The sequence below is a fragment of the Trachypithecus francoisi genome, unplaced genomic scaffold (genome assembly GCF_009764315.1).
Source record: "Trachypithecus francoisi isolate TF-2019V2 unplaced genomic scaffold, Tfra_2.0 Lachesis_group7, whole genome shotgun sequence".
NCBI classification, from domain to species: Eukaryota; Metazoa; Chordata; class Mammalia; order Primates; family Cercopithecidae; genus Trachypithecus; species Trachypithecus francoisi.
In genome coordinates, this window is record NW_022681472.1 from 78,702,621 (window position 1) to 78,730,189 (window position 27,569).

Sequence of the window (27,569 nt, forward strand, 5' to 3'; positions counted from 1 at the left end):
AATCCCAGTGTAAGTGGACCTATGCAGTTCAAACCCATGTTGTCCAAGGGCCACCCGCACATAATTGTACAGTTAAAATGTGACACATCATGTTCCATTTTCCTTAAAATTTACCTACAAATGGGTCCAGTTATGGGTCAGTTTACTTAGATGTGAGTTTCATCTGTCTTATTGTGAAGATTGCCTTAAGTGAAAGATGTAGGGACCTTCTTTGGTTTTGGCTTGCCTATGAGTAAGAAATATGATGAACTAAATCCTCTGATCTTTCTGTCATTGCTTTCCTAAGATGTCTAATTTCATTTTATAGCATGTTGGAAAGACCATACCTAGAAATTAGAAGGGGGATAGCAGTCATATATTAAATTAAGTTTATGGTCTCACAATGAATAGTACGTATACACGGTGAATAATACACAGTGAATAATAATGTTAACTATAATCAGGCAAACTTGTTTGCTTTCATGAACACTGCAAGAAAACACTAAGTGCATAACTAGAAAGACTTTAGCTTATTAAAAATAGATCAGAATTCTAAAATTGTCTGAATGCTTTCTAATGAGGCCAGAGGACATTGCATTTTTAAGAAACAATCTTATGTACATTTAAATGTAAATTCTCCAGAAATCCTAATCTTTAATAATTATAACCCTCAGTTACAAACAATTAGTAAAGAGGGATGTATCTGTCCTTAGTTGCCATTCTTAAATTTAAATAAATGTAGGGGCAGGAAACCATCTATCTGTCCACTTAACATAGCAGTCAGGAAGGAAATCTTTATAAGCAGAACTTAGCTCTGTATTAACTAAAGTGAAGTTATACTCACCTACTGGTTTTATTTGATATTAAATACTTAGGATAATTTTAGTAAACTCTTGAAGGCAGACTGAAAATACATTACATTTTTGCTCTGAATACTGTAGCAGGAAAGGTAGTATAATAATATTTAAGAAAATATTTTTTATTTAATTCTGGAAATTAGAGATGCCAGGATAAAACTGGGGGTCGTGGTTTTAAAATGCTATGGGAAAAATAGTACTATTGTTCAGTTTGGAAGTTGTTTAAAATCTTTCTGAAATTTCTTCTAGAGTCTTGGAAATTCACAGAGAGAATATGAAAAGCAGGTTGTCCTGTACAGTATCCGCAATCAGTTACGATATAGAAATAACTTAGGTAAGTAGAGGCATGTTTATATTGGGGTGGAACTGACCATTGCTTTATCACATTCGTGAATCTTTCTTTTCAATACATATTTTGTAATACTGAAATTATTCCATGTACGGACTTTAAGAAACTCTACACTGATCCATTCCACCTAACAACAATTTATATTAGCAAGTAGATTTTTCATTCTACTTCTGATAAAAATTATTTTTAGAGTACTGTTTAAAGACTCATTTTATCTATAAAGTAATCCTAATTCAAATGTCCTCTTTTTGCCTGAGGCAAGAAAATATGCCATAAAAGAAAAAGTATACTAGTTCTTAGTAATTTTTGACTTTGAGTTGTCTTCAGAAATTTTCCAAATAATGTGAAAAACTCTTTCCATAATAATTGGGACACATTTTAAACATAGTTCGTTCCATGGTTTTTTTTTTCTTCTTTCTAAAAAAAAATTGTTTATCAGATTATTTGGGTTAGTCTGTTCTGTTGCCCTGGTAGTCTTTCACTCCTGTTTGTTACTCTTATTTTAAGCATAATATTTCTGATATTGTTTTTTTTCCTGAACATTTTCCATGAAAGTCAGAGGGCTTTTTACATTTAAAAATGAAAAAAACAGCACATAATTTTAAAAAATAGATTTGACTTCATTGAAAACTAGCATTCAGTTTGGCTCTCTTGTAAAGTAATAGAATACAATTCAGTAAACCTCTGTTTTGTACCTTTTGGGGGAGCATGCTGGTAGTTCCCTGCTTGTTTTCTCATTTGGCAAGAATTATTCTCTACTAATCTGTCCTATTATACATTTTACTTCTATACTCTAAAATCTATTTCATGTGATATAATTGTTTCTTTGTTCCAACTTAGAATATTTTGTTTGTTCTCTTGTAACTTACATACTTTTCTTTTAAATTACTGTTGGTTTGTAAAGTATTTATAGTTAATATATAACTGTAAGAAACCTGAAAAAAAAACTGGACAATTTCCCTCTTTTCTGCAGTTAAACATGTCAAGAAAGATGAACGCAGATACTATGAGGAACTGCTAAAGTACAGCCGAGATCATCTCATGCTGTACCCTTACCATCTATCGGATATTATGGTGAAGGGCTTGAGGATAACACCATTTTCATATTATACTGGGATTATGGAGGTGAGTTTATAGTGTGGGTGAACCATTGGGAACGGGATGGGACTACATGTCTGAGACTTTTTCAGCTGTGCACCAACTCTTCAGCTGTCATCTACGGTGGACACTGTTTCTGAACTGTAAGTGTAAAAAGTACTATTGGTGGCAAGTTAACTGTGTGAGCCACACTGTACAAGTACTTATTCTTATTGATATTTTTACATTGGGAAGCTGTCTGTGTCTCTTCTGGTTCTTGAAGGTGCTGTTGACCCTTTGTGCTGTTGTAGCACTGATCAGTCATTTATATTAGCAGAATCTGTGTAAAATGTATTGCTTTTTAAAACATGATTAAGGCTGAAAATGTGGGTGACAGAATTGAACATTAGGCTCTGAGAAAATTAATGTACTTAGGCCAGGCGCAGTGGCTCAAGCCTGTAATCCGAGCACTTTGGGAGGCCAAGGTGGGTGGATCACAAGGTCAGAAGATCAAGACTACCTGGCCAACATAGTGAAACCTCATCTCTACTAAAAGTACAAAAATTAGCCAGCCGTGGTGGTGTGCACCTGTAATCCCAGCTACTTGGGAGGCTGAGGTGGGAGAATCGCTTGAACCTGGGAGATAGAGGTTGCAGTGAGCCGAGATAGTGCCACTGCACTCCATCCCAGGCGACAGTGCGAGACTCTGTCTCAAAAAAAAAAAAAAAGAAAATTAATATATTTACATATTCACTAACTGTCTAACAAATGAATGATGACATAGACCCAATATTATATAATACAGGTACCAGAAAAGAGAAATATGTTAGTAGTCTTGGTTGTTAATCTCTTTCTATAATTACTAACTTTTAGTTTTTAGCCTTTTTCCAAAGACAGCTTTTAGGCTTGTATTGGCTAACTTGAATACGAGTTGTATACTGTTTTCAAGTGAGCTTTATGAAAGATTGGCAGTATTTATTTAGTATTCATTTGCTCTTTATTTATGTTTGAGTGCTCCTGTTTGGGGCTCACTAGCCACTTGAAGAGCAGAGAGGAGCCTAGAACTAAAGGAGTTGGGAGCCTGTGGTAACAGGAGGTTAGCCCCGCTTAGGATGCGTCCTTTGCCGTCCGCTCCATTCGCTCATCTACACAAGCCCCTCCTTTGCGGGCTGCTTCTGCAGTTCCATGCATCCCTTGTTCCTCTTTGGGAGGAAATACTAGAGGAAAGCGAGAGGCCCGATAGCCCAGGTACCTTAGTGAAGAACCAGGGTAGCACAATGAAGGTGGCAGCTAATCAGGAATTAGAATAGTTACTGCTGTCTCTGTATTTTTCTAGTGTAGTCCACACATTTGGGAGCTAAAATAGGTGGAGTTTTTGTTTCATTTACCAGCTTTCATTTCAGTTACATCCACATGGTTGCTGCATTCTGGTTTCTGTTCTTATATCATTGGGTCTAGTTCCTGGGTTGAAAATGGGCCTTGTCCCCACAGGAAGCAGGGATTTGTTATTGGAGAAACAGATTGGAGTAGAAAAAGCTGGATACAAAGTTTAAGTCTTCTACGAATTGGGACTTACAGGATCAAAGGCCACTAAGTGGTTACGGTCTTTATTGGTAGTGCATGTTGATGGAGCTGTGGCACATTATTTGGCTCTCTCTCATGGTGTGGATCTAGGATCAGGTATGAAATGTGGAGAGGCTGGAACCCTGAGCTCTAATAGAGGCATTACTTACATAGCTTCCACAGGGCAGAGATTATGGGGCAGCTGTCTGGGATTCGTAGAGAGCCTCGTAAGAAACCCAGACCTGAAAATCTGCCCTTTAATTACCAGGTTGGGAACGTGTGGAAAGTGCCACAGGGTGGCATGTATGCTCTAGGTAGCCAAACTATGATCTCACTGCTTCCTGTAATAATCATTGTTATTGGCTATAATAATATTGTAGTTATACACATTTTTATTTAAGGACATTTTAGATTTCAAATTTAAATTTTTTTTCTTTTTAAAAGGATATTATGAACAGTGAGAAAAGTTATGATTCATTGCCCAATTTTACTGCTGCTGACTGTAAGTATTTAATTGTGCTGAAGAAGGTAATGTTTAGGTTGTGTCTTTGTGCATCCTGTCATCTGTTAATATTGTAATGTGTGTTTGTAACCTGAAATATGTGAAAAATGAAAACAGTAAGCAACATAATTAGTGGGAATTTTATCAGATGATACCAGACGCATGTGTAAGATTTACTCTAAATGTCTAAGAGAGGAATATTTGAGAGTGGTAGAATCAGAAAAATAGGACTAATCTATATATTTCCAGAGAATGAAGTTCTTTCTGATACTTGGGCTGTGTGTGTATTAAATGTGGGAGGAAAACTTGTACACAGTATTTTTGCAAGTCAGTTTTTAGTAACTTGCTGCTGTTTTATTATGCTTACATTGGCAAAGTGTGTATTTTGAATGTGTCATAATTCTGTTGTTTAAGAAGCTTTCGCTGAGAATTACATTTTGACTTCCTAAAATTGGCAGGACTTCTGCTTTTTAAAAATGTTTTTATTTGTTAGAAGTGTCAGCTTGATTTCATCTCTCCCAAAGTTTAGCTTTTATGTTTTGTTTGAAGTCTTCCTTTTAATTTGATATTGATATTTGATTAGTAATTGAAAGATGAACATAAGCTCAGGTTTTTCCTACAGTCACTTGTGAGCGTGTTGAGATTTCAAGATATATTAAATGTTTTTAAAGGAAAGACTTTTTTTCAGGTCTAAGGCTTCTTGGCATAGGAAGAAACCAGTATATTGATCTTATGAATCAATGTAGATCATCAAAAGTAAGTTAGTACTTTCCCTTTCTTTTTCATTGTTTTGGCCTCATCACACAGTTTGATTAGTTTTTGTAAGCGGTAGAAATAATGAATTGTTTGTCTTTGACCAAATAAAATGTACTTAACACAGAAACAATACAAAAAGAACTCCTCAGTATTCTCCAGGTTATAGCTTAAATGATTATTTAAAATTTTTAATGCATAAAACATTTATTTTTAAAAATTATTTTTATTCTCTTAGTCTTTTTATTTGCTCATTCTACTTGTAGAGTTCACTTAATGGGTGAAATAAGTGTTCGCATTTTCAAATGCAGTTTTCACTGCTTGAGTTTCGCTTGAGTTTCTGGAAGTAAATCGATTTAACAATTAGTGTTTTGAAATTATTTTGAAACAATTTAAGAATGACTTTCTTCATACAATATGTTAATATCTAGAATTATTAAGATTTTAAAACATGAAGGTTTAAGAAGGTATTTATTTAGTCCATTACAAACAATCTTATGATATGATTGATGAAAGAAGAAAGTGATACTTTCAGATTGCAAATTCTCAAGTGTTTGTACCATTGCAGAAATTCTTCAGAAGGAAAACAGCCCGTGATCTTCTACCAATAAAGCCGGTGGAAATTGCCATAGAGGCGTGGTGGGTGGTGCAGGCTGGATATATCACAGAAGATGACATCAAGGTAGAAATCTTTAAAAGTTAAAGAATTTTTAATTTTTAGTTTATTTCACAATTTTTAATTATAGCGTATACTTTTTAAAAAAGTAACATTATTTTGTTGTCCTGAAGAAAGTGAAACTTACATTTAAAATTTAAAATGATCTTAGTAGACTAGAATATTGGTGAGTTTCAGAGATACTCTTTAATGGTGAGGGAGACCTGATTTGGTTCAAGTACAGTTATCTGGGGATGTTAATTAGGTAGAAGCTTCATGTAAAGTAACATATGATGCCACTGCTACCACTATTGGCTAACACTTTTGAACACCTGCTGTGTGCTAGATGTGCCAGGCTCTATTGCAAGTGCTTTTTATATTGTCTTACTTAATATGTATTATTTGCGCCCCCATTTCACAGATGAGGAAAGTGAGCCCAGAACAATTAAGTAACACCTCAAATCTTAGCAGTAGTAAAGGTCCAGGATTTTTTGGCAGTTTGCCATGAAACTTGTACTCTTAATCACTGTGAACAACTGTTGTACTGAGGCAATAGGTGCTTTTATGGGGCGATAGTGTCAAGATCAAGAGAGTTGATATTCCTAGTGGTCAGACCACATCTTGGAAGGGATATTGATTTAGAGGAAAGGGGTGGAGTAATGAGGGCATCTAGAGACTAGGTTGTATTTATGTGTAGCTGAAGCAATGTAAATGAGTATGTAGGCTTCTTTTTAGTCTGCATTTAATTTTCTCCAGAGTACGTACTAAATCCAATGAGCGAAAGGCTTAGAAATTTTACTTCAGTCTAAAGTACCTCCTAATGGAGCTCTCAAATAAGCTAGTGAACTTTCCTTTTACTGACAATATTCATGTGCAGTTTAAACTTCTGATTAGAGAGATTCTGAATTGGCAGATGGATCTAATTCCAGTTCAATGACAAGGAACAAATATTACTCACCCGCAAATGTTGGTACTTACAGTAAGTTTGTCCTCTACATTCTGTTGGTATGTTGCATATTTTGGCACCTTAATTGATGGCTATGTGCATAGTTTTTTGTTTGAATTATAGAGTGATAAATATGTAGTTCATTGAGCTAATGACATGTAATCACTGGTTTCAACATAAATACATTTCAGGAGACTTGTAAATTAGTTAATTTGGACAGAACTTAATTAAAAATATTTTGCTTTTCTTAGATATGCACTTTGCCTGAGAAATGCGCTATTGATAAGATCATCGATTCAGGCCCTCAACTCTCTGGATCACTAGATTACAATGTAGTACATAGTAAGTGGTTAGTAGAAATGGTCTTTTGTCAACATAGAAACTTGTTTTAAACCATCAATAATTACTAGCAATTACTTATCAAGTAGGTACAAATAGTGCTATTTTCTAAGGCATGTTACTGTTTGAAATGTGACCTTAGTCTTTTGTTTTCCAGTGTGGCTATAATTAGTCACATACACTAGAAATTTATGCAACTGAATGTTAAGAAAAATTTTGTACTTCTGAGCATATGCAGGAAACCGAGATTTAAAAACTTTAATTCTTTTTCTCTTCTATTTTACTTCTTTCTTCGTCACATAGCATTCATTTGTTAGAATCTTTACAGAAAGCCAGGAATTAGTTTTAAAAAAAAAAAAATCACTGTTGTGTAGTGTTCCATCTAAAACAAGGTGCTTTTGTTTCTTTAGGTTTGTATAACAAAGGATTTATTTATCTGGATGTACCAATATCTGATGACAGTTGTATAGCAGGTAAGTCTGTGCTAACATTTTTCACTGTGTTTTGAATGGATATCAGGTACTAAGCACTGCATATCATCCATTCTAGGATCTTAGATGTTAGGATATTTCAAGAAAAATATGTCTTCTTTATTGCATTTTAACACAGTACGATGGTTTTACTTAAATTCCTTATTCTCATTTTTGTATTTGGTGTACACACTGTACTAACATAATAGAAACCCAAGGTAAATTTCTAACAATCCCCAATCAAATCAATATTTTTATAAATTTGTGTTGCCTTTTAATCCTTGTTCATTGTGTAGCTGTTTTTACATGTGTTCGGTAATCTCATAGAATTGTATGTTCTCATTTTCCCTTAATGTACTAGTGCATTATTTTTTCATGTTACTGTAGTCTTTTTGTCTATTTCCTTTTCCCTTCTTCCTTTACTTGCTTCTCCGAGTTAAACCAATATTAAGAGCCTTGTATATTTGTCATACACTTTATGGATGTATCCGTTTATTAAACCATTTTGTATTTCTGGTAATTTAGATTATTTCCAGTTTTTTGCCACTACAATACTGATATGTTCAATATCCTTGAACACAGAGTGGTGCTTTTTTTTCTATAGGTTAGATTTCTTACCAATTTATAGAAGCACTTACTGTGTTCAAGTTATATGTTACAAGTATGTCTTGTGGCATATCTTTTAACTATTTTTCTTGTGTTTTATCATACTTAGATATTGAATATTTGTGTAATCAAATATAGTGTCAAAAAATTTCAGAGAATGACCCTAATATTAACAAAGTAGTGGTGATAGGGTTTATTGCAGAAATACTTCTTTATATCAGTGTTGAATCTTGACAAGATATCATGCTCTAGCATGTCCAGACCTTTGGGTTGGCATATGTTTGTGATTCTTTAATAACACATTTTAAACCTTGTGCATATGTGAATTCTTTTTTCTTTTTCTTTTTTTTTTTTTTTTTGAGATGGAGTATAGCTCTATCACCCAGGCTGGAGTGCAGTGGTATGATTTTGGCTCACTGCAACCTCTGCCTCCTGGGTTCAAGCGATTCTCCTGCCTCAGTCTCCTGAGTCGCTGGGATTATAGGCACCTACCACCGCACCTGGCTAATTTACTCTACAGGTAAAACCCATAGAGACAGGGTTTCACCATTTTGGCCAGGCCAGTCTTGAACTCCTGACCTCCAGCGATCTGCCCACCTCGGCCTCCCAAAGTGCTGGGATTACAGGTGTGACCCACCATGCCCGGCCTGCGTCCTATTTTAAGCTTGGAAAGACTCCTTAAAAAGTAAAGGAAATACTAATTTGGGTTTGTATAGTTGATGCTATAACAAAATACTAGTTTTAAAATGAGAAAGATTTTGACAAGGAAATGATTTCTGAAGACAGAGGTGGTCGTGGTTTCCTGTCACAGTTGGACAATATGAAAGTATTACTCTATTGCCTACTCTGATCAGATAAGCTGACGTTGATTCATTTGAGATCCACCTTTTAATAAAAAGATTAGTCTTTGACTAGTTCGTTTCAGTCCAGTTTGACTGTCAGTTTGAACTGACTCACATTAGAGTAACTTTTAATATTACTTACAGATAAACTAAATTCATTTGAAGAAAGCAGTCAGAGAAGGGCCAGATGGATGGTGCCCCATTACGTTGATGTGTTCTGCCGTACTTCACTTAGTAGCTGCTGGCATTTGGTGGTACACACAGACCCATGGGATGCTAATTGCTGAACTTACCCTTGTCACCATGTTACCTCTTTGGCTGTTCCGCACTTTAGAATAAACACATAAAAGCAGTTTGACAATGTGGAAGGCATCAAATTCAGTACAAATAATACCTCAAGGTGATTTCAAAAGAGGCATTTCACATACGTTTCAACGACAAAAGAAACAAGCACTATGGTTGGTGATACAAATATAAATGGAGGTTAGAAATACTTTTAAGGGAGTAATCATGAAAGGCTCTTTTATTAAATAAATTTATTCCATTATTCATCAAATTTTCTAACTATTTTATGTGTCTTTTATAGCTTCCTGATTTCTGTTATGCTTGAATGGAATACCTGTAGAATATAGAAATAGTCTGAAAATCTTGAGAACTTTCGTTGTATATATTTAAATTTGTAGTTTGTTTGGAACTTATTTTCATATTTGATGTGGAGTAGGGGTTCAACTTATTTTTCTTCTCTTTGAATAACCAATAGCATTTGGACAAACGCTAGCACTGTTTTTTCGATAACTCTTTACTGCTGAATGGAGGCATAACTTTTGTTGTACACTAAATTCCACTGTATATTGGATCTAATTTTGATACCCCTTTTTCTTCTGCTGATACAATATTGTTTTTTGTTTGTTTGTTTTTTCCTCTGAGACTGTGTCCTGCTTTGTCACCCAGGCTGGAGTGCAGTGGTGCGATCTCGGCTCACTGCAACCTCCGCCTCCCGGGTTCAAGCGATTCTCCAGCCTCACCCTCCCGAGTAGCTGGGACTACAGGTGCCTGCCACTGCGCCAGGCTAATTTTTGTATTTTTTGTAGAGACAGGCTTTCTCCATGTTGGTTAGGTTGGTGTCGGACTCCTGACCTCAGGTGATCTGCCCACCTTGGCCTCCCAAAGTGCTGGGATTAACAGGTGTGAGCCACTGTGCCCAGCCTACAATATTGTTTTGATTATTGTAACTTGGAGTAACTTTTAATATTAGTTATGGCTAAACTTTCCTTGTAAGTCTTTTTTTAGTAACTTTCTTGGCTATTCCAAGGCATTTATATGTGTGTGTGTGTGTGTGTGTGTGTGTGTGTGTATATACATATATATATTATTTATATATATATATAATAGTGGTGTGCATTTATGGGGTACAATGTGATGTTTTGATGTATGTATATAATGTGACATGATTAAATCAAACTAATTGACATATTCATCACCTCACCTGTCATTTTTTTAGTGGTGAGACAACTGAAATTTACTCTTATTCTGAAATAATACATTTTTATTGACTGTAGTCACTGTGGTGTGCAATAAATCTCAAAACTGATTCCATCTGTCTGAAACTTAATATGCTTAACAGTTGCCCATTCCTCTGTCTGAAACTGTACCCTTTTATCAACAACTCCTCATTCCCTCCTTCTCTACTCCCCCAGCCTCTGGTAGCCATCTTCCTACTCTCTGCTTCTGTGAGTTCAGCTTTATCAGATTCCACATATAAGTGAGATCATGCAGTATTTGCCTTTCTGTGCCTGGCTTATTTCACTTAGCATAATTTCCTCCAGTATTATTCGTGTCGTTGCAAATGACAGGATTTCTCCTTTTTTATGGCTGAATAGTATTCCATTGTGTATATATACCACATTTTAATCTGTTTGTCTGTTGATGGTCACTTAGGTTGTTTCCATGTCTTGGCTGTTGTGACTTATGCTGCAGTGAATGTGGAAATGCAGATATCCCTTTGAGACACTGATTTCAGTTCCTTTGGATATATACCCAGAAGTGGGATTACTGGGTCATACGATAGTTCTATTTTTAGTTTTTTTAGGAACCTTCAAACCATTTTTTTATAATTAAAGAAAAATTTATTAATATATTTTTCAGTAGGCAATAATTATGATACATACAAAATTCTAAATTTACAAAGGGGTATAAAAAAGTCTGCCTTCCACTTCTGTGGTTAGCCACCCAATTCTCTTTCAGCAGCCACTGTTACATTTCTTCTGTTTCCTTCTAGAAGTATCATATATGTATATATTCTTTTTTGTGTGTGGTTGTATTTTTACACAGATCGTGTACTCTAGACTTTTAAAAGAAATTTAAGATGAATTAGAGACTATTTCAAATTTCTTCATGTAGAGTCACCTTACTCTTTTTGCTTAGATATAAATTTTGACCTAGGAAAATTTCTAATCGCGTAGTGCCTTGGTTTCTTTATCTCTCAAAATGGGGTAACTGGCCAAGCACAGTGGCTCACACCTGTAACCCCAGTACTTTGGGAAGCCAAGGCATGGGATCGCTTGAGCCCCAGAGTTGGAGACCAGCCTGGGCAATATAAAGGGACTCCTGCTCTACAAAAATAAAAATAAAAATCATTAGTCATGCGTGTTGGCTTGTGACTGTAGTCCCAGCTACTTGGGGGATTGGGGCAAAAGTTGAGCCTGGGAGGTTAAAGCTGCAGTAAGCCATGATCCCCCACTGCACTCCAGCCTGGGTGACAGAGTGAGACCCTGTCTCGATAAATAAGTAAATAAATAAGCCAATGAATGAATGAATAAATACATTTAAAAATAGGGGTAATTATACTACCGTATAACTCATGGAGTTAGGAGGATTAAATGAAAATGTGTATATAAAGTACTTGGTAATAGCCTAGCACTTAGTAAACATTCAATAAATGCCATTATTACTTACATAGCTGATAGTGTAGGGAAATAATTAATGTTGTCAAATATGGAATTTCTAAAATATTTCTAAAAAGAAACCATTGATCATTAAAAGTACCTAGATGACTAGAAATATAGGTAGTACTAAATTAGAAAATTACATGAGCCAGATCTGTCAAGTGAATAACCTATCCTCAAATGTATGTACATTGTAGTTTTTCAGTGTCTTAATTTTGACCATTTGAATTTTGTCTTTTTTTTTAAGTTTTCGGGTACAATTAGATGATATTAGGGCCAGGGGACATAAGGATATCCAAATGCTACTATGGCCAAGACATTCCTCCTCCTCAGGATATTTTCAGGGTAAATGTACACACGGGGGAGAATGGCAAAGGAAAGCATAGAGCTTGTTTTTTATTGGCTGGGCAGAGCACTTTGGTAAATCAGATTAGAACATTTGGACCAAAGAGATAGAAGTGAGTATGAATGAACATTCGGGTGGAGAGTGATGGTTGGGTTGCCCACTGTGCTCGAGGGGATCTTGACCCTGTTGCCACTGAGGCCCACTGGGGAGGATACCAGAATAGAAAGCCCCAAAGAACAAGTTAGCCCAGTGACTCCTGGTAAATGTGACGGTCATGCAAATGAATTTCCCTTTTTAGGATGGAGGAGGGATGATGGGCAGACAGAGCCAATACTTTGTATCCATCTGGTTTTCCTATAGCATAGCAACTCTTTCTTGCAATCATTTGCTTTTCAGCTTTGGCCCACTCACCCCTGCTGCCTACGCACCCGTGCTGCATCAAAAACAACGTATCAGAAACCCTTTGCAGGCTCCCCCTTTCTGAAGCAGCCCCTGTTCCCTCGCCCTTCTACCAAGTCCATGTCATCCAGCATTTCTGAGTTACCTGTCTCAGTAACTCTCAGAGTTTCGTGGTGAATTAAATGAACTCTGTGGATTTTGTGTCTACCTTCAGAGTCTTCTCTGTGTAGGTATTGTTGTAGAGTTTCAGAAAACTTGCTGTGGAGTGGATAAATAAATCAAAAGCTGCATTTAGTCCCTAAGTTAGAGGTTTCTTTTTTTAATTAGATATGTAAATTATACTTTCTTGTTTTATAAAATTGTATCACTGAGAAAAATCTCTTCTCTTTTAGTTCCACCTCTTGAAGGTTTTGTAATGAATCGAGTGCAAGGTGATTATTTTGAAACTCTACTCTATAAGATATTTGTTTCAATAGATGAGCACACAAATGTTGCAGAGGTAAGTTTGACAACGTCTCATGAAAATATAATCTCAAGATTGTAAATTTGTATAAAGCAAGTAATAAAATTATTTAATATGGTAATATGTTTTTAAAATATCCAGGTGGGGAGATTATACCATTATTACACTTAAATGTCATTATTCTTATGTTAATTCTTATAAATGTATATTAAAATTTAAGTTAATAATTTATAATTTGGTTAACTTTCTATATGACTTTTTATACTTAAGTATTGTAGACTATATTGATCTATCCAGGAATTTTATTTTAAATGAGACAAAATTAAAGTGTAAGGAATCTTAAATTGTTGTGGTCACTGCCTGGATTTGTACTATAAGGATCTTAGAGATAGGGAAAGAAGAAAGTTCTGAATTCAAAATTTATTCAGTCTTCTAATTATTCATAATTTAAAAATTTTGCTAATTATGATTATATTGGTCTATTACAACTGTGTAATGTGCTGTTGATTCTAATAATGTAAAAATAAATTTTAATTTTATTTTCCAGCTTGCAAATGTCCTTGAGATTGATTTATCCCTGGTTAAGGTATGTTGTTTTTGTGCTGATTTATTTGTAATGTGATAACTGAGTGGATTTTACTAGTATATTTTTATCTTGATAAGCTACTGAGAAACGAAGGCATTGAGATTGTTGTTAGCTGTCTGAGAGAGTGTGCACAGTAAAGGGGCACTTGTAAAGAGCAGGATAAGGGGCCCTGAATTGGGATTCAGACACATGGACTGAAAAGAGAGCACTCATGCAAGAAGCAGCCCAAACGGTATCTTGTAGTGAGGTCCATTAAAGCAACAACTCCTGCTTCATTAGGGGTAGATGTAGGGAGGGCAAGGCCAGAGAGTTGGAAACATTTCCTCCTATACGTTTATGAAGACCTTAAGGGAGGAGCAGGTCTACTGAAAATAGTTTCCAGTTATGGGCTGAAAATGTTTGAGAATCACTATTAGTCTATTACACTGTTTTTTTCTCTACAAATATTCTGATGTCTAGTTTATCTTAAATGCTAATTAGTTACCTTTATATTCCTTTCAGAATGCTGTTTCAATGTATTGCCGATTGGGCTTTGCCCATAAGAAGGGACAAGTAATAAATTTGGATCAACTTCATTCATCATGGAAGAATGTTCCATCCGTAAACAGATTAAAGTAACTTATTTGTTCAGTATGAGATATTAGAGTTTCCTTTTGAAAAGACATTTAATTTTACATATAGAAATTTATTTATTTGTTTATTTATTTATTGAGAGAGTCTCGCTCTGTCACCCACGCTGGAGTGCGGTGGCGCGATCTTGGCTTACTGCAACTTACACCTTCCCGTTTCAAGCAATTTTTTTTTATTTTTTATTTTTTTTATTTTTTTGAGACGGAGTCTCGCTCCGTCACCCAGGCTGGAGTGCAGTGGCCGGATCTCAGCTCGCTGCAAGCTCCATCTCCCAGGTTTACGCCATTCTCCTGCCTCAGCCTCCCGAGTAGCTGGGACTACAGGCGCCCGCCACCTCGCCCGGCTAGTTTTTTGTATTTTTTAGTAGAGACGGGGTTTCACCATGTTAGCCAGGATGGTCTCCATCTCCTGACCTCGTATTCCGCCCATCTCGACCTCCCAAAGGGCTGGGATTACAGACTTGAGCCACCGCGCCCGGCCTCAAGCGATTTTCATGCCTCAGCCTCCTGAGTAGTTGGGACTATAGGCGTGCACCACCATGCCCATCTGATTTTTGTATTTCTGGTAGAGGTGGGGTTTCACCATGTTGGCCAGGCTGGTCTCGAACTCCTGGCCCCAACAGATCCACCTGCCTTGGCCTCCCAAAGTGTTGGGATTACAGGTGTGAGCCACTGCTCCTGGCCCAGAAATTTTATTTATTCAACCTGTCAGTTGAGGTGAGCCCTATATATTAGTGATTTTTGATCTTGTGTGTGTTACGGATCTTTTTTGGAATCTTATGAAAACTAAGAAGCCTTTTCCCAGAGAAAAAACAAATACATATTTTACATAAAATCTTGAAGGGTTCTTGAATTTTTTGAAGCCTATCCATGGATCTTAGTTAGGAACACTTGTTGTATGTAGGCAGAGCATTTTTGGGCTGCGTCTTAGTTTTGGGCTTGAATATAAGACTGGATTTCAATGGATTGTTCATAATTTAAGTCTTAACTTCAGTAGATATTTTAATGTAAGGTCATTTATATGATTTTTAAAAAGCAAATGCATTCTCCATTAATAGGAGTACCTTAGATCCACAGAAGATGCTCTTGTCATGGGATGGAGGGGAAAGTAGGAGTCCTGTACAAGAAGCTTCATCGGCAACTGACACCGATACAAATAGTCAAGAAGATCCAGGTTAGTAGTAACTCAGTGTAACATAGAGCCTGTCTGTAGGTACAGCACATGTCCGGACATATACTCTTATAGTTGTCTTCTAGTTTTGTTTTAGATTTTATTCAATACGCAGTCTTCGAGTATTTCACTGTGTTTTGGGCACTGTGCTAAGTCCTAGGTGTCTACAATTGACAAGAATATGGTACCTTTCTTCTAAGCATTAAGTCTAAGGAGAGAGAATAGAGTATGAACAAACAAATTACAACAATACGGGCACCAATTAAGATGCTTGTAGGGTGCAAAGAGGAAGAGACCCTTAATTGGCTAGAGAGGTTTGGGAAGCCTTCACAGAGAAGATATTATTTGAGCTAAGAATGAAGAAGAGCCTGCCAGCTGGTCAGGGAAGGAAAGCCATTTCAGCCCGAGGGAATAGTGAGGCTAAGCCCAAAGGGAAACACAGCATAGTGGACAAGGCCTAGGGTTGAATGCTTTTTAATATTCTTTGCACTTCAAAATAGGTATGGCTGGAACCTCTTATGACTATACTAGTGCTTTTTTAAAATTATGTACTTTCTGGTTATCAAATAAAGCTGAAATTAAATACTTTCACTCCAGATGGTAAGCAAAGAGTAATTTCCTTTTACTTGACTTTAAATTACGGTGTTTTTCAGCTGACACAGCCAGTGTAAGCAGCCTGAGTCTGTCTACAGGACACACAAAGCGCATCGCATTCCTGTTTGACTCCACTCTTACTGCCTTCTTAATGATGGGAAATCTTTCACCAGTAAGCCCAATTCTTGTTTAAATATGAAGGTGTTTAAAGTAGATATTAGATATAAAATAATTTAATGCTTTTATATCTTTTTTAAAGTACTACATTTATTCCTAAGCACAACTGGCTTAAAGGAGTATGATAACTTTCGGGAGGGTCCTTTTGTAATTGGAAGAATTAGCCCCTCACCCCCCACCCCGATCGTTAAGTTTAAATGTATTTGAAAGGATAATATAAATATTAGATATTATGCTTAGCATAAAAAGGGAGAGGTAAAACTTTAATATTTTGTTTCTTTTTTTCAGAACTTGAAAAGTCATGCAGTCACAATGTTTGAAGTAGGCAAACTCTCAGATGAGTCTCTGGACAGCTTTCTCATAGAACTGGAAAAGGTAAATCTCGATTGCATATTAGGGGATGTTAGGGCATTTGAAATCTTTCCTTGCTTGACAGAATGCCAGTTATGCAGTCTGTTGATTTGGATGGGCTTTTGGTGTATTCTTGCTCGTTCCTACCTCATCCCCAACTTAGTACTCTGACAGTCATTTAGACTTAAATATATTGAGTGGGTGAATTGATTTTGTGATTTTTAAAGTGATATGTCTACCTCATCTAATTCTTAACATAATTTGATATAATAAAGAAATGGGGTATGGAAATTTTAGTCTGTAATTTTTTAAGTTGACTTTTTTCTAAAATAGCTTTTCAATTTTTTTTCTGGTATGACTCTCTAAGATCACCTCTTAAGCAGTTTGATTTGAAGTTTTTGTTCCATTTACCTTGAATCTGGAACAATGTCCCTGGGTATCATATTTATGTCCGCTCTCACTATCCCTTTTAGCATCTTGAAGACTTCAGCCATATTTGCTCTTAACCACCTTTTTCCCCGTGAGTACAGCCCTAGTTTTCCTTAGCTCTAAATAAATCTGATTGCCCTTTATTGGTGTTTTTCATTCTTTGGATATTTTATTCTGTCCTCTTTGTATTCAAATAGTTTGTGTGCCTAATCTGTTCCTTGACTAATAATTTTGGTGCCTTTTGTGCTTTAGTGATGAACTTTGTATATTAAATGTGCTGTTTAGAGAATTTGTGATGATTCTGTAACTCCTTTATATCTTAAAAAAAAAAAAAGACCGTAACATTTTTCACTGCTCCTCCTCTGTAGGATTTTTACTTTTATAAGTGCAGAAATATGTGTGAGATAATCCTTTCCTATTAATTGGTCTCTTTTACTTTTACCTTTATACTGCCATTTATTTCTTCATGCTTCTTTATTTGTTAATCCCATTTCTTATTGTATATTATCTTTTACTAATAAATTTCTTACTATGTTACTGCACATTTCAAGTCCTGGTTTCCTGATTTTTATCTTTTTTTCACCTTAGCTAGTCTTTTATCAAATGTAGCAAATTGTAAGATCACTTCTGCTCTTGTACTCACTCATAAATCTATGTTCTTTTTCATCACAAAGTCATTCTTCGGAAAGCCTTTCAGTGTGAGGCTTAGTTTTTAAAGTGGATTCTTAGCTATTTTTTAAGTAGTCTGATCTTGATTAAGATTGATTTTTTAAAATTTCTGCAAATCTAATTTAGTTATTTTCCTGTTGGTAGACCTATCATTCCATTTTCTGTGTTGTTTCTGGGATATATGTGTCTCTACATATTAAGAGGTGACTTACTCAGAAGAGCATGCATTGAACTATAAGGCCAACGAAGGCAGGGGTTTTGTCCATTACTCTATCCTTACTCCTAGGGAGGTCATCGTCCATAGGAGGCACTAAGTAAATCTTTGTTGAGTGAATTTAAGCTGTGTGTTCAGCAATGGTAAACAGCTTTGTTGAATCACAGACTCCAGTGTCCCTAGTAACTGGTAATGCAGAATTGTGAACAAAGTGATGAGAATTATAGGTAAAACTGGTGACCTTGGATTGGGGTACTTTCCTAGATGGAGCAGAATATGGGTTTTAGAGTTGTTCAAGCACTCTGTTTGAATCCTATATGGAACACGTAACATATAATGCTATAACTTAGCATTATTCAATTGCTAAAATTGTTAGTCTTAATTGAAGTAATTTCTATCTTCATAGATGCAGTAAAATTGAGAACTCAACCAAAACTGAGGTTAATAACTTGTTTCAGTATTGCCTGGGCAAATTTTTGATATACTACTTTTGAATGATGTCTTGTATCTCTATTATATGATTATTAGAGTGAATGGCATAAAAGTGGTATTTTTGTTGCAGAATCTGTTTTCTCTTGGTTTAGGTTCAGAGCACTGGTGAAGGAGAAGCACAGAGATATTTTGATCATGCACTTACTCTGAGAAACACAATACTGTTTCTGCGTCATAACAAAGACCTAGTTGCGCAAACTGCACAGCCAGACCAACCCAATTATGGTATGATAAATATATTTAATTTTGAAGGCATGATCATAAACCTTTTTCTAAGAAATTAAACAGATCATGCTCACATATATAATCATCACTTATATATCTTGTATAGATAACATACTGATTAAAACTAGAGACCTGTTTTGTGAATTTCTTGCTTGTTAACTATTTCTTAACCTTATTTTAGTTTTTCTCTTCTCATGTGCCACTAACATTTGTAGTATTTAAATCTGTTCAATACCTACAAAAGTGTTAGAATGTTAATTTATGTAAGTAGCTGGATGGAATTTAGAACAGGCATCAGCTCTGAGGGGTGAACAAGGGCACACAGTTAATGTAGGAAGCATAAAATTTCAAGAATGAAAGATTCCATCATAATGAAAAGAATAAAGAGGAGCCTTCTGTTCAAATGCTACTATAATACCAAAAGATTTTACTTTTAAAAAGGAAATTGATAATTCTTTTTAAAGAGTAGAAGAAGTATTGGCAATTTTAAGGTATTGATGAACTTTAATGGAGCTGTTGCCCTACTGGGCACTCTCGGTTTTGTGATAGTTGTGGGTTGCCAAACTTTACTTGAATTGATGTTGTCAGAATTTCTACCCAGATGGGGATTTGGATTCAGTCGGTTTTGAGGTGTGGCGTGGCCCCCAGGAATTTGTGTTTTTGAAAGATGATTCTAGTGCTCAGCTAGGCTTGGGCACCACCGCATGAGCACTTGGCCCAAGTTCTTAGACATTCACAAGAGTTGTTGTGTCTTGGGGCTTCATGGGTCCTCAATACCACTGTAACATTTAATTTTGCTTAGTTTCATTTACCTAAAGACTATTTTTCTAGCCAAGAACATCAGTTTCTTAATCATCTCCATTTTCATTTATTCTCTCACTAGCATCTGGCTATCTTTTCAGCTCAGTTTTTAATATTGAGGGAGGATTCAGCTGTTACTTCACAAGCTGACACACAGTTTTTGATTTACTACTTTTGAATAATGTCTTATATCTCTATTATATGATTATTAGAGTGAATGGCATAAAAGTGGTAGTTTTGTTGCAAAGTCTGTTTTCTCTTGGTTTAGGTTCAGAGCACTGGTGAAGGAGAAGCACATGCTGGGTAGTTTACTTGAGTGAGGCTAGACTCACTTGGTATCAAGTGATACACTTCTGCAGCCTTAATATGCCTTATCTGAAGAATTGCAAATTGTTGCATACTGGGGCTCTTTTTGAGATCATTCATAAATTGTTTAAACTGAGAATATTAAATCACCAAATGCCAAGAGTCTGAAGCACTTACGGGTAGACATTTGTTGGTGGATAACCATTTTTGGTTAATAAATACTAAATCATGTGATGAAGCAGTGGTGAGTGGCACAGTCTTGAAGATGTCTTTGGATATAAAATTCCTGAAATTTCTGGGACTTTTTAGTGCTTTATGGAGGTAATGCATTAGATGATTTGAAATATTCTGTTAAAGCTGTCTTGAAATACATTGTCCTTTCCTGCCTATCACAGAATCTGAGAATGTTAGAGAGTACTGGTGAGCCGTGAAGTGTAAATCCTATTATAGATAAAGAAATTGGAGTTTATATTAGCTAAATCTTCTGCTTGTTTTTAGTCATCAAAGCCCATATTATTAGTAAGTGGAAGAGCCAGGAATGGAAGACTTGAATCCGTGTCTGCTGAATTTTTTTCCATTGCCCTGTCCCTTGTATTACCTTCTCTTGAACGCTAAGCTTTGTATTGATTTACTCATAAACATTTATTGCTTAGTAATCTGGGCTAAACTTTTTCCTCATGAATAGTCAGTGTACCATGAAGTAAGTTAAATGGTAAATCTAAACCTATTCTCTATGAAAATAGTCCCGTGCAATCCTAACCTTTAAGGTGGGTTTAATGTTAGACTGTTCCTGACACTAGCTGGAGATTTAATTGCTTAGAATAATTGCTGGGTCTCCAAAGTTAAATCTGATGAATGCCTTCCCTTAAGACCAAACCTGCAATTATTTACGAAATTTCACTTTTGCTACCAGCACTTCTTAGCTGAGCTCCTCATCTGAATTGCAGAACATGGAAACTGATTGCCATGAATTATTTCTCAGTTTTTCTCATGATGGTGCACATTAGTACCATTCTCAAGGCATGAAAAAGGTCACTCGTTCCATATAGAGGTTATCTTAGGGCATTAAGGCTTCATGCTCACCCTGTTGAGAAATGTTGCTTTCTGCAGATACTGGGCTTGGTAACTGAACCTTACTCTTTTTTAGAAAAGAAATTCTCTGCCGGGCGTGGTGGCTCATGCCTGTAATACCAGCACTTTGGGAGCTCGAGGTGGGCAGATCACTTGAGGTCAGGAGTTTGAGACCAGACTGACCAACATGGTGAAACTCCTCTTTACTAAAGATATAAAAATTAGCCAAGTGTGGTGGCAGGCACCTGTAATCCCAGCTATTCGGGAGGCTGAGGCAGGAGAATTGCTTGAACCTGGGATGCTGAGGTTGCAGTGAGCTGAGATGGTGCCACTGCACTCCAGCCTGGGCAACAGACTGAGACTCCGTCTCAGAAGAAAAAAAAGAAATCCTCTAGTGTTGGTGTTTTAAGCATCTTGTTTGAGTAAAAGGAATTTTCTTTTTATGTTACTAATAATTTATACTTTGAGTATATCATGTAGTACTTGTTATCCACTATAAAACAAAAGCATTGTGATATTATACAAGCAAACTCTGTTATACATGAAACTAGTCTCTTAGTCCTAAGAGTCCTTAATCCCTTGATTTCAAATAGCATGGGGCACTAGTTATAAATAGAAGTGATGTTTGGTCTATTTTTTTCTCATTTTATAAGCATGATTTTCCCCCCAGGTATCTTTGTCTTTAAAAATACATTGTTTAACTGTGATTAGTGTAAGTCAGACATAAAAACCACTGTTTATAATTTGGCAGGCTACTACTGTGGAAATGTTTAGGAATTAAACCACATTTGTAGGAAAGCAATCACAGTTGTAAAGCTATCAGAAATGTGTTCTAACCACCATGAAATCTTTAGACTTCTTACTTTCCCTGTTTTAGTATACATTAAGTATTATCTATACTTGACATTGATAATGTTGAATTTTGCCTGAAGGTTAAGACATCCCCTCACCCTTCTGTGTTTTGGGAAGGGGCTTAGTGCAAGGACACACTTTTCCCCCATATGACTTAGATGAGATTCACAGGTGAATTCCCCGCTCCTTTCTGTTCACCTGTGACAAGGTCAGAAACAGATCCTCCAGATTCCCTTGCTTTGCCTCATAAGCAGTGGGCTCAACTGCCTGTTCTGAATTATCAGTCAGAACAAAATGCTTGTTAGCCAAAGCTTGTTTAAGCTTCTGTCCTTCTTCTAGCCCCGTGAACTTTGTCTCACCCTCAACCTGAGCAAGGTGTATCCCTTGCTTTAGGCCCCTGCCAGAAAATATGCTGACCTTGTGGTTAAACATTCTGTGATCTGCTATCCTGTACCTCACCCTGTCATCCCCCTTCCTCACACCCAATGCTTTCCATCTACCCTTCATTGGTAATGTTAATTTTGATCACCCAGTTAATGGATTATCTGATTTTTCCACTGTATAGTCAACTGTTTTTTTCCCTCACAACTGATAAGCAATCTGTGGGGAGATACTTTGAGGCCATGCAGATATCCCACTCCTCATCAGTGTTTCCTCCTAGATTTAGAATCCATTGGTGGTTCTTGCCTGAACCATTCTGTACTTCGATGGTTGGAGATTGGTAATTTTTCCCCCACTTTAGCACTTCTGCCGTATTTAACAGTTGTGAACAGGCATTCTCTCGTATTCTCTGTATGAATTTAGGAATTCTTATTTTTTCAGTAGTCTGTGATTAGTCATTATTGCCTCTCAATTATTTTTGTGCCCCAGTTTTCTCAGATTTTGCCGTGAGAATTTCCTTTAAGCTTGTTCCTGTCTCCTTTCTCCTTATGACATGCCTCCAGTTTTCTCCCCTAAGCAATTCTTTACTTTCTAGCCAAGCAATAAGATCTTATTGTGTGTTTATTCTGCCTCAGTCCTGGAATCAGCCATTTGTCCTAGGAGCCTAATTTCTTTTACTGGGGGATTGCTATTAGAGACCAAGATACTGGTGTTAGTTGTGCTTATTGCTTCTAGGCATTTTCAGGAGGCCGTTATATATGTATGTGTATCTGTATTTTTAGATGTATTCTTGCTTGAAGGAGGAGATAGCTACCTTGATCTTTGGAAGTTTCTTTTAACGTTAAATATCTCTTTTTAGAGAGCAATAGGATTTGGTATTTTTCAAAAGGATTAAGAATAAGAATGCTTAAAATCTGTTGTATGTTGAGTGAGTTCATGCTTTATGGACCGGAAATCTAGGGTACACATTTCCAAATGAGGAGCTCTTTCCCCTATACTAAAATGAGGACTTGGCCATGATTCTCTTTGTACAGATCGGAAACTGGAGGAGAGAAGCACATAGCTTCTCCTGGGACTTAGGCTTTCGTAATACAGTTGACAAGTGAACAACATGGCTATGAATTGCACACATCCACTTATGGGCTGATTTTTATGAGTAAATGTATTAGAACATTTTTTGGAAATTTATGATAATTTGAAAAAACTTGCGGGCAAACCAGATGTCGAAGAAGTTAAAGAAAAGTTAGATGTGTCATGTATGTATAAAATACATGTAGATACTAGTCTGTTTTGTCATTTATTACCATAAAATATATACAGATCCATTATAAGACATTCAAACATATCAGAACTTAATGCACACATTTACAGATTGCACAGCAACATTGCAGTTGAGAGAAATGTAAATAAATGGAAACATATAGTATTAAGCCATAACTGCATAAAATTAACTGTAGTAAATATTATACTACTGTAATAATTTTGTAGGTATCTCTTGTTGCTCTTGTGGTGAGCTCAAGTGTTGTATCTACTTGAGTGCCTGCTTAAAATACTCTGACACTGATCATCTCTGGGTGAGCAATGTGTCTTTACGTTAAATTGCCCATTACAGTTAAAAGTGATCTCTCGTGGTTCTCTCATATTTTTCATTGATTTAGTGCAGTACCATAAACCTCAAATAACACTAGGGGAGCCATACAGAGAGCCACTAGTGATGCTGGAAATTCTCCCAAGAAGCAGAGAAAAGTCAAGTCGTAACATTACAAGAAAAAGTTGAATTGCATGGTATGTACTGCAGATTGAGCTCTGCAGTCATTTCAGGATAGGTAAATCAGTGTAAAAGACGATTGTTAAGTAAGAGAAGGAAATTTATGAAGCTGTTTGCACATCTGTGCCAACAGGCATGAAAACATTGCACTTTTTGCAAAATACTTTTTCTCATATTGAAAATGCAGCTTTTATGTCAGTGCAGGATTGCTGTAAGAAAGGCATACCTATAGACTCTAATATGATTTGAGAAAAAGCAAAGTCATTATGACAAAGCAAATGAAAGATAATTAGTATTCTCTTAAGCTGGAGAATTTAATGCTAGCAGAGGATGGTTTAATAATTTTAAGAGGTTTGTCTTAAAAAATGTTAAGATAGCAGGAGAAGCAGTTTCTGTTGACCGAGAGGCAACAGATGAGTTCCCAGATGCTAGTATGTTTTGATCTGTGTCCCCACCCAAATCTCATGTCTAATTGTAATCCCCAGTGTTGGAGGTGGGGCTTGGTGGGAGGTTGTTGGATCATGGGGGCAGTTTCTCATGGTTTACTACCCTGCCTCCCCTCACCCACCAAAGCTGTCATCACGATAGTGAGTTCTCACAAGATCTGATTGTTCAAAAGTGTATGCACCTTCCCCATCTCTCTCTTCCTCCTGCTCCGGCCATGTTAAGATGTGCCTGCTTCCCTTTCACCTTCTGCCATGATTGTCAGCTTCCTAAGGCCTCCTCAGAAGCAGAGGCCATTCTGCTTCCTGTACAGCCTGCAAAACCATGAACCAATTAAACCTATTTTCTTCATAAATTACCTAGTCTGAGGTATTTCTTTATAGCAATGCAAGAACGGAGTAATACAGATACCATTAAGAAAATCATTGAGGAGAAGGGATATCTGCCTGAAGAGGTCTTTAATGCATGCAAAAGTGTCCTATTCTGGAAAAAAATGGCATAAAGGACATTTATTAGTAAGGAAGAGAAATGAGCACCAGGATTTAAGGCAGGAAGGGACAGGCTTGCTACTGTTTTGTGCAAATGTAGTCAGGTTTCTGGTCAGGACTGCCCTTATCTATAAAGCTGCTGAGCCTTGAAGGGAAAAGATAAATGCCAGCTGCCAGTCTTTTGGCTATACAGCAAAAGGGCCTGGGCAATAAGAACCCTTTTTCTGGACTAGTTCCTTTGATGTTTTGTCCCTGAAGTCAGGAAGTACCTTGCCAGTAAGGGACTGCCTTTTAAAGTTCTTTTGGTACTGGACAGTGGTCCTGGTTAACCCACGCAGAACCCGCATGAGTTCAACACTAAAGGCATTGAAGTGATCTACTTGTCCCAAACACAGTGTCTCTGATTCAGCCTCTAAATCAGGGGGTCATAGTGACCTTTAAGGCTATTCACACACAGTACTGTATAGAAAGGATTGTCTGCGCTATGGAAGAGAACTCTAACAGAACCTCACGAAAGTCTGGAAGAATTACACCACTGAAGATGCCATCATTGTTTTAGAAAAAGCTGTGAAAGCCATCAAGCCTAAAATAATAAATTTCTGCTGGAGAAAACTGTCTAGATGTTGTACCTGACTTCACAGGGTTTACAACAGAGCTAATCTAGGAAATAATGAAAGAGATTTTGGATATGGCTAAAAGTTGGGGAGTGAAGCGCTTTTTTTTGGAGATGGAGTCTCGCTCTGTTATCCAGGTTGGAGTGCAGTGGCACAACCTCGGCTCACTGTGACCTCTGCCTCCCAGGTCAACCGATTCCCCTGCCTCAGCCTCCCGAGTAGCTGGGACGACGGGTATGTGCTACCACACCTGGCTAATTTTTTGTATTTTAGTAGAGACGGGGTTTCACCATGTAGACCAGGATGGTCTGGATCTCCTGACCTCATGATGTGCCCACCTCGGCCTCCCAGAGTGCTGGGATTACAGGCATGAGTCACTGCGCCCAGCCTGAAGCGTTTTAAGATACCGGTCTTGGCCGGGCGCGGTGGCTCATGCCTGTAATCCCAACACTTTGGGAGGCCGAGGCGGGCAGATACTGAGGTCAGGAGATAGAGACCATCCTGGCCAACATAGTAAAACCCTGTCTTTCCTAAAAATACAAAAATTACCTGGGCGTGGTGGTGGCGCCTGTAGTCCCAGCTACTCGGGAGACTGAGGCAGGAGAATCACTTGAACCTGGGAGGCAGAGGTTGCAGTGAGCTGAAATGGTGCCACTGCACTCCAGTGTGGCGACGGAGAGACTCTGTCTCAAAAAAAAAAAAAAAAGATATGGGTCTTGAAATTCAAGAGCTAATAGATAGACACCTTGTTGGAGATGGGTGCTTCCAAATGAGTGCCAGACAATGAGGAAGACATAGAAAAAGCAGTGCCAGAAAACAAATCGACATTAGAGCATCTGGCAGGGTTCTGATTATTCAAGACTGCTTTTGACTTCTGTGCACTCTTCTATGATACAGACACTGAAACTAAAGCAGATGGCAGAAAAAGAATTGGTCCTGTATAGAGACATTTTTAGATACATTAAGAAACAAGAAAGTTAGAGGGAACTTTCAGTGTGTTTCCGTAAAGTTACGGCGAGCATGCCTGCCTCTCCTGCCTCCCCTTCCACCTCTTCTGCCTCTGTCACCTGGGAGACAACAAGCCCAGCCCTTCCTCTTCTTCCTCCTCTTCAGCCTATTTGCTGTGAAGACGAGGATAAAGACCTTTATGATGATCCACTTCCACTTAATAGTAATATATGTATGTTTTCTTCCTTATGATTTTTTTCTAGCTTTATTGTAAGAATATAGCATATAGTACATATAACATATAAAATATGTATTAATCAACTGTTCATGTTATTGGTAAGGCTTCCAGTCAGCAGTAGGCTATTAGTAGTTAAGTCATTGGGAAGTGTGAAGTTATATACAGATTTTTGACTGTGCTAGGGGTCAGCATCTGTAACTCCTCTGTTCGAGGGTCAGTGGTATGCCACTGTTGTAGAGTGGCTCTGGATGGAGAGAGGAAGTACGGTAAAACAAGTACATCTTGTTGCAGTAAAAAGTAACCTGAAGTAGATGATTGTCTGTCTAGACCAAAGAATAAAACATTTTAGCTTTGCATCTTAAAGTATCTTGGTGGTCTCCTAGGAAATTTGGTACTTCTTAATAGAGTTACTCTACCTTAAAAAGAAAATTTAAAATCTTAAGTCGGTTATCAATATTGCATCTTCAACATTTTTGTTTCACACTGTCAGTCTTTTATTCTCTGTGTGTGCTTGATCATAACTCAGGTTTTCCTCTGGATCTCTTACGCTGTGAAAGCCTTCTTGGTCTGGACCCTGCAACTTGCAGCAGAGTTCTAAACAAAAATTACACACTACTTGTTTCCATGGCTCCCCTCACCAATGAAATCCGGCCTGTCAGCAGCTGCACCCCTCAGGTAAAGACCTACTTGGAGGATCCACTTGGTAGTGTCATGAGTCCCGTCAGTTTTGTTTTCTTCTCTATCTGCAGATACCAACTATTAAAATCACTGAATCATAGAAAGCAATTTTGTATTTTATGCCTTTGTAAGATATGTTCAATTTGTGGAGTGTAATTGGTGTATTTTATATATGTATCACCTAGTGACTTGTGACACATTAGATTAAAATTTATTCATTTACAGAATATTTTAAAGAGAAGGTTTTAGGATGCTCCAAAAAGGAAGCTGGCATCATTTTGAGGGATCAGATAAATTTAATTAGGAAAAGTTAAATGTCTTCGAAGTGGGGCTATGATTCTGAATAAGCTGA

The 27,569-nt window shown here is 37.0% G+C and overlaps 1 protein-coding gene across 2 annotated transcripts in view; it reads left to right on the top strand.

Annotated features, from left to right (window-relative positions):
• FAM91A1 (family with sequence similarity 91 member A1) overlaps positions 1-27,569 on the top strand; it is a 50,301-nt gene that overhangs the window by 4,531 nt on the left and 18,201 nt on the right. For both annotated transcript variants that reach the window (XM_033203743.1, XM_033203741.1), the window contains exons 2-16: positions 1,086-1,170; positions 2,159-2,310; positions 4,270-4,327; positions 5,016-5,083; positions 5,649-5,762; positions 6,933-7,023; positions 7,431-7,493; positions 13,021-13,127; positions 13,639-13,677; positions 14,179-14,291; positions 15,365-15,480; positions 16,131-16,243; positions 16,537-16,623; positions 18,496-18,628; positions 27,066-27,214. In XM_033203743.1, coding sequence (XP_033059634.1) covers positions 1,086-1,170; positions 2,159-2,310; positions 4,270-4,327; positions 5,016-5,083; positions 5,649-5,762; positions 6,933-7,023; positions 7,431-7,493; positions 13,021-13,127; positions 13,639-13,677; positions 14,179-14,291; positions 15,365-15,480; positions 16,131-16,243; positions 16,537-16,623; positions 18,496-18,628; positions 27,066-27,214 — 1,488 coding nt within the window. The remainder of the gene's footprint in view (positions 1-1,085; positions 1,171-2,158; positions 2,311-4,269; positions 4,328-5,015; positions 5,084-5,648; positions 5,763-6,932; positions 7,024-7,430; positions 7,494-13,020; positions 13,128-13,638; positions 13,678-14,178; positions 14,292-15,364; positions 15,481-16,130; positions 16,244-16,536; positions 16,624-18,495; positions 18,629-27,065; positions 27,215-27,569) is intronic.